Source organism: Vulpes vulpes, chromosome 5 (assembly GCF_048418805.1).
Source record: "Vulpes vulpes isolate BD-2025 chromosome 5, VulVul3, whole genome shotgun sequence".
NCBI classification, from domain to species: domain Eukaryota; kingdom Metazoa; phylum Chordata; class Mammalia; order Carnivora; family Canidae; genus Vulpes; species Vulpes vulpes.
Genome location: NC_132784.1, coordinates 44772563 through 44790529, shown reverse-complemented (window position 1 = coordinate 44790529; position 17967 = coordinate 44772563). Strand labels below are relative to the sequence as shown.

Below are 17967 nucleotides of genomic sequence, written 5' to 3'. Positions count from 1 at the left end.
TAATCGGGGAAATCTTCGGGAAGCAGTATTTCAGTTGGGTCTTAAAATAGGTGTGATTTCAACAGCTGTGCCAAAAGGAAGGACATTTAAAAGTTCAGGTGCACAACGAGCCAAGGCACTGGGACAGGAAACGGCAGGTGAACTGAGCAGATGCCAAGCTAGAGAGTAGTCAGTGCCTGAGACTCGCAGGAAGGTACAAGGAGGCTCCTGGCAGAGCTTGAATTTCAAACTGAACTTTTATTAAAGTTTTGAAGAGGGGATTACCCAACTGATCCCTGAAGTAATCCTGGCCTAGGTTACAGTAAAGGGAGAAACCAGAATCAGAGGCGAGCGAGGCTTTGTGCAGGGTGTGCATGAAAGAAAGGCTTAACCACCACCGTGGGGATGGGTAAGGAGAGACAGTGTGGCCTGGCCTGTAAGCGGCTGAGTGCAAGAGGAAGTGTGGAAAGGGGAAGGCCAGGGTTTTCAGCCCGGGAGGGTGAGGAGGTCACTACTGGAGCAGGGGCCCAAGAAGGGGAAGGTCGATTCCAAGAGGTTCCACACCATGCACTCAGCAGCGTGGTCCCCCTATGACCCTGCCACCAGGGCTGACAAGGACCCGGAGGAACCAGGGTGTCCATGAGTTGGAGACAGCTGGCCTCTGCCTTGCAATCAGAGTGTTTGGTGACATCAACTTTTACATGGTATTCTCCTTAGAACTGTAATGTGACCGTCACTGAGAACTATAGATGTCTCTTAACTGTATGCCACCGGGGGCTTTTCCACTCACACTAAACGATCACCCCATCCACACAGGGCAGCACAGTGAAATGAGAACTCTAAGCACGAAAAGAGCTGGTTTCTAAGAGGAGAGGCACTTACTGAGGCTGTGCAGGGGGTCTGGTGGCATGGCCTGAAAGAAGCTGTGCACTCGCTGACTCTGTAGGAAAGCTTGGGATGAAGTTGAAAATAGCTGCCTGCACAGAAAGAAAAGAGAGGCATTAATTTCACACGGTACAAATCCACTGGAGTCTCAGCTCAGGCTGTAAGGCAAACATATGTGGCAGTTTCATTCAGGTATAAAAATTACATGGTTTTCCTAAGGAAAATAATATTATCTTCTAATGTATTTCTCATAGGAGAAAGTGAATAAAGTTAAGCCTCTTCACAAAAATCTAATCAACAGGCTTTTTTTTTTTTTCTTTCTAATCTATAATCTAGTGGTATGGTTGCAATGCTGGCAAAAGATACGCATGTCATTATTTCAGCCTGTTGTCCCCATGGTCCAATAGCCATCTTTCTGCTCAAAGTATTGCAATTCCTTTACCCTTCTTCACAGGTGTACTTGTCCTCACTTGCCTGTCCCATGAAGGCACCTTCCCACACTCTAAATGTAAGAGCCCAGGACGTAGGGGTGCTCAGGGTCCTGGAAACTGCGGAATGCAGTGGTGGTCTGGTTAGTCACAAGTATTACTACATCTGAAGGCATGACTAAGGGTTCATTCTGTGTCGTACCATCTTTCTGAGCCCTTATCTTTGAAAATCAGCTCTCCCCACATTTGATTAATGTAATTAAAATATTCCAGCTGGAAGTCTTCTCTACAAAGGGACCTGCAATAAGGGGCACAGTGACAGTACAGTCTAATGGAAAGTTTCCTCAAGGATCTACAAACCAGCTCAACCACTTAAAAGCTGACTCATTGTAAACTTAGCCTCTCAGCTTTATTCTCCTCATAGGGAATAATACTACCAATTCATCAAGGTTATGGCACTCACAGCACACAAAACTGTAACCCTGCTTAATAGACAAATCCCCTTCCATTACTTCTGAACACTTTAAATGCTCATTTAAAATTCTTAAACTTCTTTGGGATGCCCAGGTGGCTCAGTCAGTTAAGTGTCTGCCTTCAGCTCAGGTCATGATCTCAGAGTTCTGGGATCGAGCTCTGGGTTGGGCTCCCTTTCCCTCTGCCCCCCCACCTGCTTCTGCTCTTGCTCTCTCAAATAAATCAAATCTTTTTAAAAAATAAAATAAAATTCCTAAATTTCTCCCCAAGTTTTTTAGCAGTCATTCATACTAATTATAAAATCTAATACCATATGAAGGGATGCCCCTATGGACCAAAATTACCTTGTGCATTAGGCAAAATTGCTCCTTGGTACACAAATGTGGAAAGAAATAGTTAATAGGAAGACAAGGGGAAATAAAGAGATGGAAGGACAACTGAGCAAGCAGCTGCTCTAAATTTCCAGGTCTGAACACATCACCTATGGCTGGGGATTAAAATCCAAAGGCAGTGGTGGAACCTATTATCCAGTTACATTTACAAACCTGGTCCAAGGACAGACAGACCCACCTTGAATTCAAGGCCAGGGTCACAAGAGACAGCCTAGATGCTACCTACCACTCCACATAGCAAGTGCATCTCTGCTGTGGGAACAAGGAGCTAGATGTGTAAGCCACACCCAAGACTGAGGCCCGAGGCCTGAAGTCAGCACACGCTCAGAAACCAAGGCTCAGTAATGCAGAAGCACAAGATGATGGCAATTCCACCTATCTATTTAAAAGTCAAACTGGCCATAAACTAACACATTAAATAAGAAAAACAAGATCATGTTTTGACATGACAGAAACCACCCAAGTGTACATTCCATCGCCCTATTTCCATCTTCCTTATTTGCAGTCATCTGGAACTGTATTCAGGCAGTGTGTCCTGTACCAACCCCATCTCCACTGCTCCTGTAAACTCAATTTCCTATTTCTCACTTACAATTCCCCCCTTCCTCTACAACTGCTCCATTTTTTACGTGACATGAATGATAACCATACTAATCTAAAATCCAGAAACTGAGAGTGAGGTGTTCTAACATCCTGAGAGTGGTGCTGAGACCACAAACTAGCCACACAAATCCAAGATTTTTAAGGGAAATACTAGGGGAAGAAAAACTGTTTTAAAAATGTAATTTTTGAAGAAGAAAATCTTTCCAAGCAGGATACAAAACTCTGAAACCGTCAGAGGAAAGGTCAATATATCTGACTACATAAAAATCTCCACTGTCCACGTGGTCAAGAAATAATGACCAACAGGGCTCCTTTCTCCAACAAATAACTCTTATAAATCAGTAAGACCCATACAAAGTGGGAAGGACGGAAAAAGCCATTTATAGGAAAGTGCAAATACAGACTGACTCCAGACTCAAATAAGAGACAGTCTCCCTCTCTGAGACTGACAAAGCAGAGATGAGAGTATCTTCCGTCTGCTGAGGGGTGGAGAACCGAATTAAAGACTTCTGCTGCTACCTCCTTAGAATCCTTAGAAGTAATCTGGAGTCATCACGTATTTAAAAACGCATAACTTAAGACCAAACAATTTCTACAAATTTCTCTTACAGATAAATGTCTCCAAATATGTTAAGAGACATACATGGACATTCACTGTAATACTGTTTGTAGTTTTAAATATTTAGAATAAAAATGGCCATAAAATCCACTAGTTATGATACAAGTAAAAATAGATTATGAAGCAAATAAGGAGGCAGCAATCTTTTTACATGTACCAATATGTTACCATGTCCAATATATTTAATGAAAAGAGTAAGTGGCAGAACAAGAGTGTACAGGATAACTCAATTTGCACAGTAAATACATAAATTCAAAGGTATGTATGTGCACAGAAAATTTCTGGAGAGTTCTGTAAGATTTTTAATGAAGGCTATTTCTAGTGACTAAATTTGGAGAAAGGGCAATTCGGGATTTTTGGCATCATACCCTCCATTACATTCCTCACGAGCAGCTCGAATAACCCCTTTATAGTAAAAAAGATCTCAAAACACACGCACGCACACACACACACCTCTATGATCATACTGAGGAGAAGACTAACAGCTGTAATAAGGAGGAGTCAGCCACATACTTCTTATCATCTTAGCCAGGAAACAAATTTCTAAAAGTGGCTCCTTATGGAAATATTTTTTTCCTTCTCGAAGTCTCAAACTTAGAGAAAAGTTGCAAATACAGTAAAAAATACTTTTTCTGAACCATAGTCAGTTGATCTCTGACACCCCAACAACTGGAAGACATTTAGTATTTCCTACAAAGACATTCTCCTACAATCAGTAACAGGATACTAACACTGACATATTAAGACGTAGTCCTCAGGGGCACCTGGGTGGCTCAGCGGTTGAGTGTCTGCTTTTGGTTCAGGGTGTACACAAATGTGGAAAGAAATAGTCGATAGGAAGACAAGGGGGAAATAAAAAGATGGAAGGACAACTGAGCAAGGAGCTGCTCTAAATTTCCAGGTCTGAACACATCACCTATGGTTGGGGATTAAAATCTAAAGGCAGGGTCCTGGGATGAGTCGCACATCAGGCTCCCTGTAGGGAGCCTGCTTCTCCCTCTGCCTGTGTCTCTGCCTCTCTGTCTCTCTCATTCTCAGGAGTAAATAAAATCTTAAAGAAAAAAAAAAAAAGAAAAAGAAAACCTTAATCCTCAGACCTCATTTAAGTTTTTCCAACTGACCCCAAAGTGTCCTTTTTACTACAAAGACCCAGTTCAGATCCTATGTTGCATCCGGCCACCATGAGAAATCCTCAGCCCTCCCTTGGCTCTCATGTTTTAAGACGACGATCCCTATGTATTGTGGAATGGTCACAACTTGGGTTTGTCTGATGTTTCTTCATGATTAGATTCATAGCAGGAATATGATAGGACTGAGACTTTGTTTCTTTGCTATAGCCTATTGTGTAGTAATTCTGACTGATCCCCTCATCTCTCATCAAGTTCACGTTACTGGATTAAAGTGGTATCTGCTAGGCTTCACCACTCTATAGCTACTCTTCCTTCTTTTATGAATAATAAGCATTGTTTTGTGGAAAAGGACTTTGATACTGTAAAATATCCTCATTCAGTGTATTCATTCATTATTTATTTCCACATGGACTCATGGTTTCCTATTTTATTCAATGTTACTGTTTTATTTATTTTGATGTTGGATATGCTCCAGATTTGACGACCACTAGGAGCCCCTTCAAAGTCAGTTTCTGTAGCTTTTTGACCAAGCCACCTCATTCTTTGAGCACTTCCTTACTTTCTGGCACAAGAGGCTCATCTTGTCCTTTTCCTGCTCCAGGCCTACAATCGACTTTTCCTCCAAGGAGCCCTAGTTCTGTTTAGTGGAGAATGGTGTTACAATTCAAGCTCTGAACACCAGGCATTCCCACGGCTCCTGGCTACGGCTGCTTCCAAACTCCCTCAATGAACAGAGTGAGGGAACAAGTGTGTACACACACAACCATATTTATTTCTGTAATTTTCTATATATACCAAAAACCATGGGTTCACATCACTATCTTCAATTCCAATCAGACATCTACTCCATGGTTCATTTTGGTCTTCTTCCTTCCTATACTGTAACTCTCTTCTCCAATAGAGAGAAACTTGGTCCTCACTATTCTTAATATATTTACTAATTAGGTCAACCCCCTACTTATTCTATACAATAGAATAGCAATCTATTCCCACTCTTGCCCCCTTCCACCTCCTAGGCAGGTAGCCTCCCAGTACCAGCTGAGTTCAAATGCCCTGCCTGCCCTCTCTCATGTGTACATCCTCTCAAACACTGTGCCAGGCCTCCCAGCACCATCTCCATGACTGGATGACTCCTCCCTCCACTTAGGTCCCTTTTGTAGTCCATGTCCTCAAAAACCATAGCTGCTGCCTGCCTTGCCCTATTCCACTGAGCAGCCTTAGGACATGTTCACGAAGGGCACGGGAAAAGAGGACGGGAACTGATAGTGACTCTTTAAAAATGACAGTGCTACAAAGAACCCTAGCACTGATATAACTAAGACTTGAACCATGGTGTAGCACATCTCCTAGAACACATATGCATCATTTTAAAATACCTAAGCTGAATAATAAATATCTGAGAACACAGAGGAGTATTTAGAAAGAGTACCAGGAGGAGAAAAACCACATCTGTCAGCTACTAGTAAAGTTCTAATAAATAAAAAGTGATCCTGCAACAAGAATGAGATTGTTGAGAGGAGAAATCCAGGAATACGATATATACCTAGGAATGTAGGAAGACAATAATAATACAGGAAAGAATCAATTCATTGGAAAGAAAAACAGATTTAGGTCCTGGCCTCAGTTGGTAAAACAAAATAAATTCAAAATGATTAAAGAACAATAGAAATAACAGAAACGATCTGCACACAAAAAGTAAACTGATCGTGTTTCAGAAGAGGGATAGCTTCAACCAGCTTTAAGTAAGTGAAGAATATATACGGCCCAAACTCAGAAGTTAGGAAGTGAACAGCCAGTCTTATTCCTTCCCCGAGCCCCCTTTCTTCCTTAGACATAAGTCTCCTTACTGCTGTGTTTTTCAGAGATATTCTTTGCAGGCAAACATGTACATATCCTTTAAAATGGTGACATTCTATTAACTGTTCTCACCTTGCGCTCCCCCAGCACTACTTCATGTACCTTTTTGCTCTCTATCGTTCTTTTCAGTAAGGCTACATAGTATTCCAGTGAACGAATGTCCGATGACATTAAAATACTTGTCCCATTGAGTTAAACCAAGTTACAACAGTAAACATCCTTAAACACTCATCTTTGCATACAGTGGGAATGTACCTGGATGGTAAATTACCAAAAGTGGAACTATTCAAAGGTTATCTGCACTTAAGTTCTGATGTTGCCAAATAGCTTTCCATAGAAACTTTACCAATTTATTGTACCTGCCAAACTTTTTGATCTTTGCATATCCAACAAGTTAAATAGACAGTCAAGGGAGATTAAAACAAACAAAAAACCTGTACTCTGAAAACTAAGAGACATTGAGACAACACAAATGGGAAGACATCTCATTCTCATGGATTAGAAGAATGTTGTTAAAATGTCCATACTACCCAAAGCAACCTATAGATTCAATGCAATCCTATATCCAACAGTTTTTTTCCAAAGAGCTAAAACAAGTAATACTAAAATGTATATGGAACCACAAAAACCCCAAACACCCAAAGGAAACTTGAGAAAGAGGAACAAAGCTAGAGGTATCACAATCCCAGATTTCAAACTATATTACAAAGCTACAGCTATCAAACACATATGGTACTGGCACAAACACAGATGCATAGATCAATGGAAAAAAACAGAGGGCCCAGAAATGAACTCACACTTATGTGGTCAATTAATCTATGCCAGGGGCAGGGGCATGCAACAGAAAAAAGATAATCTCTTCAATAAATGATGCTGGGAAAACTTCACAGCTCTATGCAAAAGAATGAAACTGCACCACTTTCTTACCATGCACAAAAATAAACTCAAAATGGATTAAAGACCTAAATTGTGAGACAGGAAACCATAAAACTCCTAAAAGAAAACATAGGCGATAAATTTTTGGGACACTGGCCATGGGCAATATTTTTCTGGATTAAGTCTCCTCAGGCAAGGGAAACAAAAGCAAAAATAAACTATTGGGACTGTATCATAATAAAAAAGCTTTTACACAGCAAAGGAAATCATCAACAAAACAAAAAGGCAACCTACTGAATGAGTGAAAATATTTGCAAATGATATATTCAATAAGGGGTTAATAACCAGAAGAACTTGTACAACTCAACACCAAAGAAACCAAATTATCTCATTAAAAAAATGCAGAGGACCTGAACATATTCCAAAGAAGACGTATGGATGGCCAACAGGCACATGAAAAGATACTCAACATCACTAGTCATAAGGGAAATGCAAATCAAAACACAACGCTATCACCCTATGCCAGTCACAATAGCTAGTATCAAAAAGACAAGCAATAACAAGTGTTAGTGAGGCTGTGGAGAAGAGGGAATCCTCACGTATCATTGCAGAGAATGCAAATTGGTGCAGCCACTATGGAAAAGAGTATGGAGGTGCCTCAAAATATTAAAAATACAAATATCATACAATCTAGGAATACCACCTCTGAATATTTACCCAAAGAAAATGAAACACCAACTTGAAGAAATATATGCACCCCTGTGTTTACTGCAGCATTATTCACAGTAGCCAAGATATGGAAGCAACCTAAGTGTCCATCAATAGACGAATGGATAAAGATGGTAAAATGGAATATTACTCAGTCATAAAAAAAAAAAAAAAAGAAAACTTGCTATTTGGGACAACACAGATGGACCTAGAGAGTATTATATTAAGTGAAATAGGCCAGAAAGAGAATGACAAATATCATTTCACTTACATGTGGAATCTAAAAAACAAATGAACAAACCAGCAGAAACAGGCTCAAATACTGAAAACTTGTAGCTGAGAGGGATGGGATGGGTGAAATAGGTGAAGGGGATTAAGAGGTACAAATGCTTCCAGTTATAAATGAGTCATAGGATGAAACGCACATCACAGGGACTATAGTTAATAATATTGTAGTAACTTGAGGCACTTGGTTGGCTCAGTTGGTTAAGTATCTGCCTTCAGCTCAGGTCATGATCCCGGGGGTCCTGGGATGGAGTCCCACGTTGGGCTCCCTGCTCAGTGGGGAGCCTGCTTCTTCCTCTCCCTCTCCCATTTTCCCTGCTTGTGCTCTCTCTCACTTGTCAAATAAATAAAACCTTTAAAAATTTTTCATAATAACTTTGTATGGTGACAGATGGTAACTACACATGTTGTGGTGAGTGTACTGTATTATACATAATTGTCAGATCACTAGGTTACATACCTAGTAACAAACAAACAAAAAACCTGTACTCTGAGAATTAGGAGATATTGAGACAACACAAATAAATGGGAAGACATCTTTCTCATGGATTAGAAGAATATTGTTAAAATGTCCAATGTAGAAAACAACCTACAGATTCAATGCAATCCTATATCCAATATTGTATGTCAACTATACTTCAAATAAAACTAAATTTAGGGGCACCTGGGTGGCTCAGCTGGGTAAGCATGAGACTCCTGATTTTGATTTGGGTCATGATCTTAGGGTTGTGAGACTGAGCCCTGCATCCTCCACAAAGGGCATAGGGCCTGTTTAAGATTCTCTTTCTCACTCTCCCTCTGCCCTTCCCACCAAAAAAAGAACCTTTAAAACTATAAATTAAAAAAATTCTTTAATTAAAAATTTTAAAAATGTAGTGGCCACCTAAAAAAATACAACTCAAGTTTTTAATTTATATTTCTGATTAGGAGCAGCTTTTCATATGTTCAAATGACACCTAAAATTCCAGTTTCTCTTTCCTGTTTGTTCATGTATGTTCCCATTTTTCTCACTGCTTTGGACTCTTCGTTTTCATTATCTTATCGATTTTTAGGAGGGTTTTTTTTTTTAAGATTTTATTTATTTATTCATGAGAGACAGAGACAGAGAGAGAGAGAGGCGCAGAGACACAGGCAGAGGGAGAAGCAGGCTCCATGCAGGAAGCCCAACACGGGACTCGATCCTGGGTTTCCAGGATCACGCCCTAAATTGAAAGCGATGCTAAACCGCTGAGCCACCTGAGTTGCCCAGGAGGTTTTTTTTTTAATGAGAAAGAAATTATTGCAAGTATTTTTCCTGAACCTGTGGTTAGTCTTTACTTTGTTTATATTTTCCTTATATCATGCAGAAATTTGATTTCTGAGTATCTGAATTTCCATTTTTAATGGTGTCTAGGTATTGCATGATACTTCGAAAAATGTTTCATACACATAAATTTCATATTTTCTTTCTTGCATTTAAATCTCTGAGCAATCTAGAGTTAATTTTGATGTAAGGAATGACATATGGTTCCAGCCTAACTTTTTCCCCATATGGCTACAGAGATGTCCCTAACATTTAACAAACAATCTGGGAATGACTTTGTATGCGTGAAGAGAAACACAGAAACAAAGACTGACAGATTTAACATAATATTTTAAACTTCATCTAAAAGATCATCACTTGGAAATCCTGTATCACTAAAGGTGAGTTGTTAAAAATCTAAAAACACCAAACCCCACAAAGAAACTGGTAAAGGACAGATGATCTTACAGAATACAAATGGCTAAATTTACAGAAAGATACTGAATTTCCCTAATAAAGGAAATGAAGATTAAGCCAATGCAATAATCATTCTATCAAATTAGCAAATAGTTTATTTTTATTTATTTATTTTAAAGATTTTCTTTATTCATGAGAGACACATAGAGACAGAGACAGAGGGAACAGCAGGCTCCTCACAGGAAGCCTGATGTGGGACTTGATCCCCAGACCTGGGATCACCCAGAGCCAAAGGCAGACGCTCAACTGCTGAGCCACCCAGGTGCCCCATTGGCTCACTGACTTTTGAATAGCACAGGGGACTCAGGAATTTACCCAATTCTCCCTCACCACCATCACGTGACCTCCCCGGTCCCATCCCTGAGATGCCCCGCGACCACTCCCCCATTGCTCCCCGTTCTCTCTGAACCCGCCCGCTGGGCCATCTGAGAGGCCCCCCCACACCCAGGCTCTTCAATGAACAGATGTGCACCTCCTTCCTTGGAATGAAGTCCTGCCAGCCGGTGGAGGTGGGGGCTGTGAGGCTGGGGACCCCCAGAAGCTGCCGTTCAGCACCCCCACCCTCTGGCTGAGTCCGCTCCTGGCTACCACAGCGCCAGCACGCCTGGGCTCCACGCAGGTGAGCAGCCAAGGCTCAGGCCCTGTGTGGCTGCCTCTTCCCCAGGGACTTCCTCTGCCTCTGCTCTTCCTGGGCCCTTGTCATCCAGCACACACACTCTCCTTCCCAGACTTCTGCTTCCCTCCAGCGAGGAGCAAACACACACCCCTTGCTCCCAGCCCCACCCCGCCCCTCGCTGGGTGCCCCGCTGGAGGGGGATGGCCAGGGCTCTGAAGGACCCCCACCTCTACCCACTCCCTCCGCAGGGCTCCCTCCTAGACGGGGCCTGACAGGCAGGGAGTCCTCCGCAACCCCGGACTCAAGCTACCTGGGTCCCAACACTGCTTTTACTTGGTTGACTTACTAGTAACTCCAAGTTTTCAGTCAAACAGCATTTGTTTGCTTGGCCATTAATGCCTTAATTTCTCTCTCCTGACGGGAAGCCCCTCACAGAGGGGTGAGTGCAGCAATCTAAGTTACCGAAACCATGCCCCACACCTCTGACGACCCCAAGGAACATTTTCACCTCAGGATTCCCTAACCCAGACATTTCACGTTCTAACCTGCTTAATTACTTGCCTACTTCCAGGACACCCATTTTTCAACCGGAGCTCACCCTCCTATCTGACTCACCTATGTTCACTCTGGGCATTCATCTGTTCTTAAACCCTGCACACTCTTCCCTAAATTCCTCTGCCCCACTGTCCTTTCATCACACCCAAGAAAGTCTTTATCCAACCCATCTGCTTTCCCAACACCTGAGCCTGAAATGAGGGAAGGATTTTGTTAAAAATCCACACAGCAGGACAGACCAACACCACTATAATTTACTGATCTCTGATGGCAAATGGACTCCACGCCCTGGCCGACCTAAGAGGTTTCCTTGATCAGGCTGTTCTCCACATCCCCACGCGACCACTCTAAGTTCCTTCTGCTCCCAAACATTTGATCCCCCATCCTCAGCATAGCCATTCTACAGCAAACTCTTACTTTAGGGAAAAAACGTAAGCCGTTAGGCAAGAGATCCCTCACCTTCCCATCATGAAACAAGCATATTTACCCATGTCCACACCCATCCTGCCCACACAGAGAGCTGGTGCTGCCATGACTCCATCTGCCTGTGTCTTCACCTCTTCTTCCCTCCACAGGCGCACAGGATGCTCTGGGAGCTGACCCCCCTCCGCCCTGCCCAGCTCGCCACCACTGTAACTTTACCGCTGTCCAGAAGAGCAGGTGTTCAGGGAGTGTTAATCTTCTTTTACTCTCCAACCCATTAGCCTAATCTTCTTACTTACCTGACAACTTAAAACAGAAAACATCTCTAAAGTTGAGCTCTTGGACAAGGAACTCTTTCAGTAAATATCTTATGGAGAAAACAGGAGGTTCACTGCCTGCATATTTTAAAAGCATTTTTTTTTTAAATCAGAGAGCCAAAGCGTCTGGTGATAAAAGTAATTTGTTTGATGTTTCCTAGTGTGAGCCCAGACCCAAATAACATATGGATAAGAAGCCCATCTTAAAAAGTACTCCACAGGGAAAAAACCTCCATTCTAAGTCCTCCGCCGCCCATGATCTTGTCTGTGTCATCGTTGTGACAGTGTCAGTAAATCATTACCTTAGGATGGGCTCTAGGTCAGGATGTCGCCGTTCCTCCCTTTTCAATGAACCCTGATTCAGGGCTCTTAAGATGGTCTTGTCAAAAGTCTCTGAAGACACTTCCTTTGGGAGCTAGAAAAGAAAAACAGCAAGGCCAATGTTAAGTTTCTTACTTGCTGCTAAGAATGTTACAAACCAGAGGCATAAAAGGAAGATAAATGTCTCTTGCTCGGTCACGGTCCCAAAGCAGTTCCTTCTCTAAATCTTCATGACGCCAGACCCCATACTGAAGCAACAGAGCTTTTTCTACTAGGAAACAGTCTTCTGCCTTCTGGGCACACCTCAGGGCTCTGCGATGATGCAGAAGAACCCCAGCAGCATTCAGCATGCTTCTGGGACGTGCCTGCAGATCCCTCACATTCCAAGTGCCACAGGCCACACGAAAATGACGTCCACACTGAAGTGCTTTAGTTAAATGGAACAACATTTTGCATAGCATAGCTACAATTATTTGAATCCTCAAATAGTATTCTGAGAGGTGTTATCCCTGCCTTTACAGTTATCACCTTTGTGCCTCATTTCACATCTGAATCTCAGGCAATGTCAGACTACCAGTGCTATGTACCAAATAAAGAACTGGGTGTGAAAGATGGGGCAAAAACCCTCAATCTTGCTTACATAAAAAGCACTAATTGAAGGGTGAGCAACCTTTCTCTCAACCTATAAAGGAAGTGCCCTTAAAGTGATGTACCAGAAACCACAAAAAAATTGTCACTTGGCCAAGAAGAGTTTTATTTAAAAAACAAAACTTTAAGCCATTTTATTAACTAGCTTACTTTTTAAAATTCCTAATAAATCAGTCATTTGTAAAATTAACTTTCCAAGTCTTTCAAGAATTCAAAGTTTTAAATTTGACTTCTGATAATTAGGCTTTGCAATGAACTGAATTATTAGCACTTTCACTAAAATTAAGAGTACAACTGTTAACGTGATCTCTAAGGAGCTGCTGGAACATAACCATCTACACAAATCATCAGTTTATGTACTGATCTTTAACTGGAGAATCCAAAGCAAGTATTCTTTCAACAAATATGCATTTTGGGTCAACGATTCAGAAATGGAATATTTAACAAAGACAGCAAAAAGTAGTATTAATTCAGGCAGCTAGACTGTGGAATCAAGATGTTTTGTCAGAATGAAGTTCTTTTTGGTTCTTTCATAACCTGGTGAGGCTGAAGGCTCTGCTGGCATTCTGCATACCCGCTGTGGAAAGCAAGTCCTCTGACCACTACACTGGGAAGAAACAACTTCTGAATCTACACATTTCCCAAAGAAATGACTGTTTCAATATTTACATTTTCATGTTATTTTAATACAGATTAAGGACACTAAGGCCTATTCATATTACCCACAGTATATATACACCCATTTTACACATGGTACTTCCTGAATAACTGCACAAAGCCAAAGAAAACCAGCTTCAGTAGAGAAGTCCGCTTCCACTATGGAATCACGGATGGCTCTTCTAAGCATCGAAGGCGAGAGTACATACATTTTAACCTTCGAGTCAGTGACCGTTCACATGACGGGGCAGAGTGCAGATGCAGATGTATAGTCATCGGTACTTGCAAAATGCTTTATTTTCAAGTGATTTTTATCTTCAATTTCCAAGGACTATTTCCAGTCCTAGGGGAAGGCATATTTGCTAAAAATATAGCTTTAAATCATGTCTCTTCTATTCTAGTCACTTCTGAATATCCTCACCTCTCAGTCTTCAGTCTAGGACCCAGCCCCCCACCTCCGGGCTCCACTCAGCCCTGCACCAACCAGCGCAGAGTGCTGGAAGGCATTTCTCCTTGCTCCCATAGCTTCTCTTTAAAAACTCTGAGGCCTGATGGAGAGCCATCATTACAATTTCGTTTTTTGTAACTCTTCTCATTCATCACTCATTCAATCAACAAATACTCAGACCCCAACCCTGTCCTTGGTACTATTTTAGGCACCGTGGATACAGCAGTGAAATAAGAAACAAGAACCCTGCCTCCATGGAGCTTCCAGTCTGGCAATGAGGAACAGACAGGTGTCAGATGCACATTCTAAGCAGCAGAGGAAGGGGGCCTGGATGCAGGGTCAGAGGCTGCCACATACACGGGGGGAATAAGGATTTGAAAGCACTGACCTCAAACTCACTCTTCCACATTATAGCAAACAGTAAGTGCAGTTAAACAGCATCTACAAAAGTTAAAGGTTGTTAGTATGTACAGGTTGTCAAAAGGACACTTTTGCTCTTAACTTTTGTAGATGATTTTAAAAGAAAGGAAAAAAGGAGAAAAAGTATTTCGGTAAACCTGAAAGGATGTTTTATAATAGGCGATTAGTTTCTGGAAGTATACAATGTTGACAATTATTTCATATAACTTGAGAAGGCATCTGTCCCACTTTAGAAAAATTCTATATTCAAAAGTTGACTTATGAGGCGGATCATTAACTACCATAATTCTGAAGAGCGAATTAGCTGTAGGGGGCTCTTTTTTTTTTTTTTTTTTAAGCACTTAAGCTTTCAGAAAAAATTGTACGATTGAAAAAAAAGCTGTCAAGACACAGAGCCAGCTGAAGCTAAGGGAACCCCAACAGGAGAGACTCTGCTGGTGCCAGGCCCGAGGCTGGTGCTCAGTCACATGCGCTCCTGCTGAAGCCTCTTGCCCCAAACGGGACAGGTTGGTGGCAGCACCCCCACACCGACGCGTGGACAGCACTGGAGCCCACCGTGCTGACCCCACACCACAGGATCCTTCAGCCCCAGCTCCACCTCCCTGCAACCTAGCTTCCAGCATTAGAACTCTGTCATGGAAAGGGCAACACAAGAAAAAGAAACGAAGTGCACTGCTCTCCAACCCAAATGACACCTGCCCAGGATGACTTGTCCTTAAGCTTTGGTTAAGTTTATCCTACTGAAACAGAGAAGTCAGACATAAATAGAAGATATTTTACAAGCGCAGGTGCGGCGGTGGTACAGGACGGGCCAGCCCTTCCTAATTTCTTCAACAGGCAGACAGTGAGCCAGGAGCTAGTTTCTCCTTTGGGGAGCTGATGACCTCTTCTCTGGAGGGCAGCCCTCACACCCCCGCTCCTTCCAGCACTCTCTCCTTCCTCACCGGGCTGCCTACAGCTGACAGGTCACACACATGTGACTTTAGGCAACTGTCGACTAATGACCACCCCCCCATACATGCAGTTAGGTCACTATCCTGAAGCAGCAGCAGGAGTTCACAGCCTTCCACCCAGAGGGCCTGGTTTTTAATAAGCTGCAGGAAAACATGCAAATTGTCCCTGGGTATTAGTTAACCCTGTTAGCAGAACTAACGCTGCAACAGCACATCAAACTACATCCTCCTCAGAGCCAACACCCACCATGCTACTCAAAGCTCTGCAAGCTGGTGACAAAGAATGTGTTGTAGCTTTCAGAACGGAGACCCATGTGATCTGAAAGAATAAACTTATGGCGACAAAAAGACAACTTAGAAACCAGAGCGGTCCTGAACATTGCAGATGTTACAGGTTCAGTAACTACATAGACCTTCACTCAAAAGTTAGTGATGGAGCTGGGAGTGTTTCCTGTTTCTGGACTTCCTGTCTCCTTAAGCGCAATAAATTTAAAATATATTTCCTTATTGAGAAATACTAATGTACTGGTTAACCATTCAAACCCATTTCCTCCTTTTAACATTTAGCTGTATGCATACGCGCTTCAAATAAAATTAGTGTAAAAGAAACAGGCAAGAGTTTGAACACAATGATCTAAGATACCTTTTACCTCCGCAAGTCTGCATAAGATGTTTCCATCATCCCGTGCTCTCAATACTCAGGAGCATCTATCACCAGGGAGAGGGTGGGGGAAGCTGGAACTCAAAGAAGGAACCAAGGGACATGGATTTCAGGGAGTCCACAGAGGGAACCGAAGAGCTGTGAGATCTAAGAACCACAACAAATGCTAACAGGCCTCTTACTTTGCAGACGCACTCTCTCACAGGAAGTACCCTTCCAAGCAGCCACCACTAAATATACCTCGGCAAGGAACTAGGAATCAGGTTCCATTTTTTTTTTTTTTTTAATGTGGAAAACCCTTCATTCATTTCCTTATATTGGTAACATAAGAAAACTTAGGTTTAGAATAACATGACATTTTCTACAGGTAACGTTCATGGAGAGTTCTAAGGCAACCTTTATATATGTGGTTAAATCTTCCTGGTGTCTATTTGATATTGAGGTTTTAGATTCTATATATTACGTAAAAAATCATTTTAACAACAAAATCTATACTTTTACCTTCAGTAGAAATTCCTGTAGTTCTTGGTGGGTTTTTGTTACTGTTGTGACTGAAAGATCAGACCAATTTACCTGATTTAAAAAAAACACACATATTATATGGTTATTTCTTAGGCGGGAACCGGCTGAAAAAAAGCCATGTGTAAAACAAAGGGCCTTAACTTAAATTTTATTAAGATTAACAATTGAAAATATAAAGTTAATCTGGCATCGTAGTAATTTCCTCAAATTGTTAAAATTAACGGCACATTGACAGACTCTACTGAAAAAACTTTTTAAGAATTCCTTTCAAATCGCATGTTTTTTTTTTTAAAGTTGTCTTTTAAAACGTGACTATAGTTTAGTAATTTTTCAAAAGGGAAAAGTTGCAGAACTCTAAAATGACACTTTGACAGTATAGATCTATATACCAAGAAAGATAAAAATTCTATCTCCTGGAACTTATTAAATATAAATGCTTCAGAGAAATAACTAGAGTTTACTGCCCCCTTTTGATAGTCCTCTATTGTATTTTTATGGGATTTATAGCTTATGAAGAGATTTCATCTTTATCTCAATTCTTTAAAATCCTATTAAGGTAGATGGGGCAGGTATGACTCCTTCCATTTTCAGATGGAGAAACTAAAATGCTCAGCGTTTAACTTACATAGATCTGACCCTAAGTAAGCAGAAGAGCCAGACTGGAATCTCTTATGCCCCTTTGCTTCTTGGATACTTTTAATTCAGTGGACTTGATCTCAGTCCACTCATGATGGCTACTTTACAATTATTCGAGCCAGGTAAAATATGAACTCTGCAAATACCTAAGTCTTATCGACTAATCATACCATTATTAATCAGATATTTAAACACAGATATGAAATTTTATCTACCAACCCTCAGAGCAAATACCCTTATTAACTGGCATATCTTTTATATGATTTTTAGTTATGTGAATGTTTGATGAGCAGCTACTTGTGTCAGACACTGTTCTCAGTCAAAGGGACATAGGAGTGGACAAGACAGCGGAAGTCTCTCTTCTGGCTGAGGTCAGGGTCTAGGGCATGAGACAGATTACGACAAATGAATGGTTAAGAGATCCCTTCAGGGATCAGGGCTCCAGAGCGAGTGAATAGGGCCTGGTGCAGGATCAGGACAGCACCATGGAAGGGTGCGGAGGAAGACCTCACAGGTGGGAACATTCGAATCAGCTGGGGAGCTGAAGGGATGTGAGCTGTGCCAATGGTCTGGGGAAGATTGTTCCAGAGCTGGGGATGACAAAGGCTCTGAGGAAGGAACAAGCTAAGAACTCCAGCAACAGAAGGAGAACCAGTGTAAATGGAAAGAAGAGAGCACAGTGGCCTGTGCCATGTGTTATAAAAACGGTAAGTGAAGGATGTGGAGATAAGGACCTGAAATGTGCAAACTGAGGCTATTTCTCCCATAGAGCAGAAGCCAGAGTTCTGAAAATCA

General features: G+C 41.7%; 1 protein-coding gene across 3 annotated transcripts in view; it reads right to left on the bottom strand.

Moving 5' to 3' along the window:
* Nucleotides 1-17967, bottom strand: part of ZCCHC2 (zinc finger CCHC-type containing 2) — a 56223-nt gene that overhangs the window by 19185 nt on the left and 19071 nt on the right. For 2 of the 3 annotated variants that reach the window (XM_072758044.1, XM_072758045.1), the window contains 2 exons: nucleotides 12209-12321; nucleotides 862-956 (listed from right to left, as the gene is read on the bottom strand). In XM_072758044.1, the coding sequence (XP_072614145.1) occupies nucleotides 862-956; nucleotides 12209-12321 (208 nt within the window). Of the gene's footprint in view, nucleotides 1-861; nucleotides 957-12208; nucleotides 12322-16515; nucleotides 16588-17967 lie in introns of all 3 variants that reach the window. The other variant, XM_072758043.1, reaches the window with a different exon arrangement.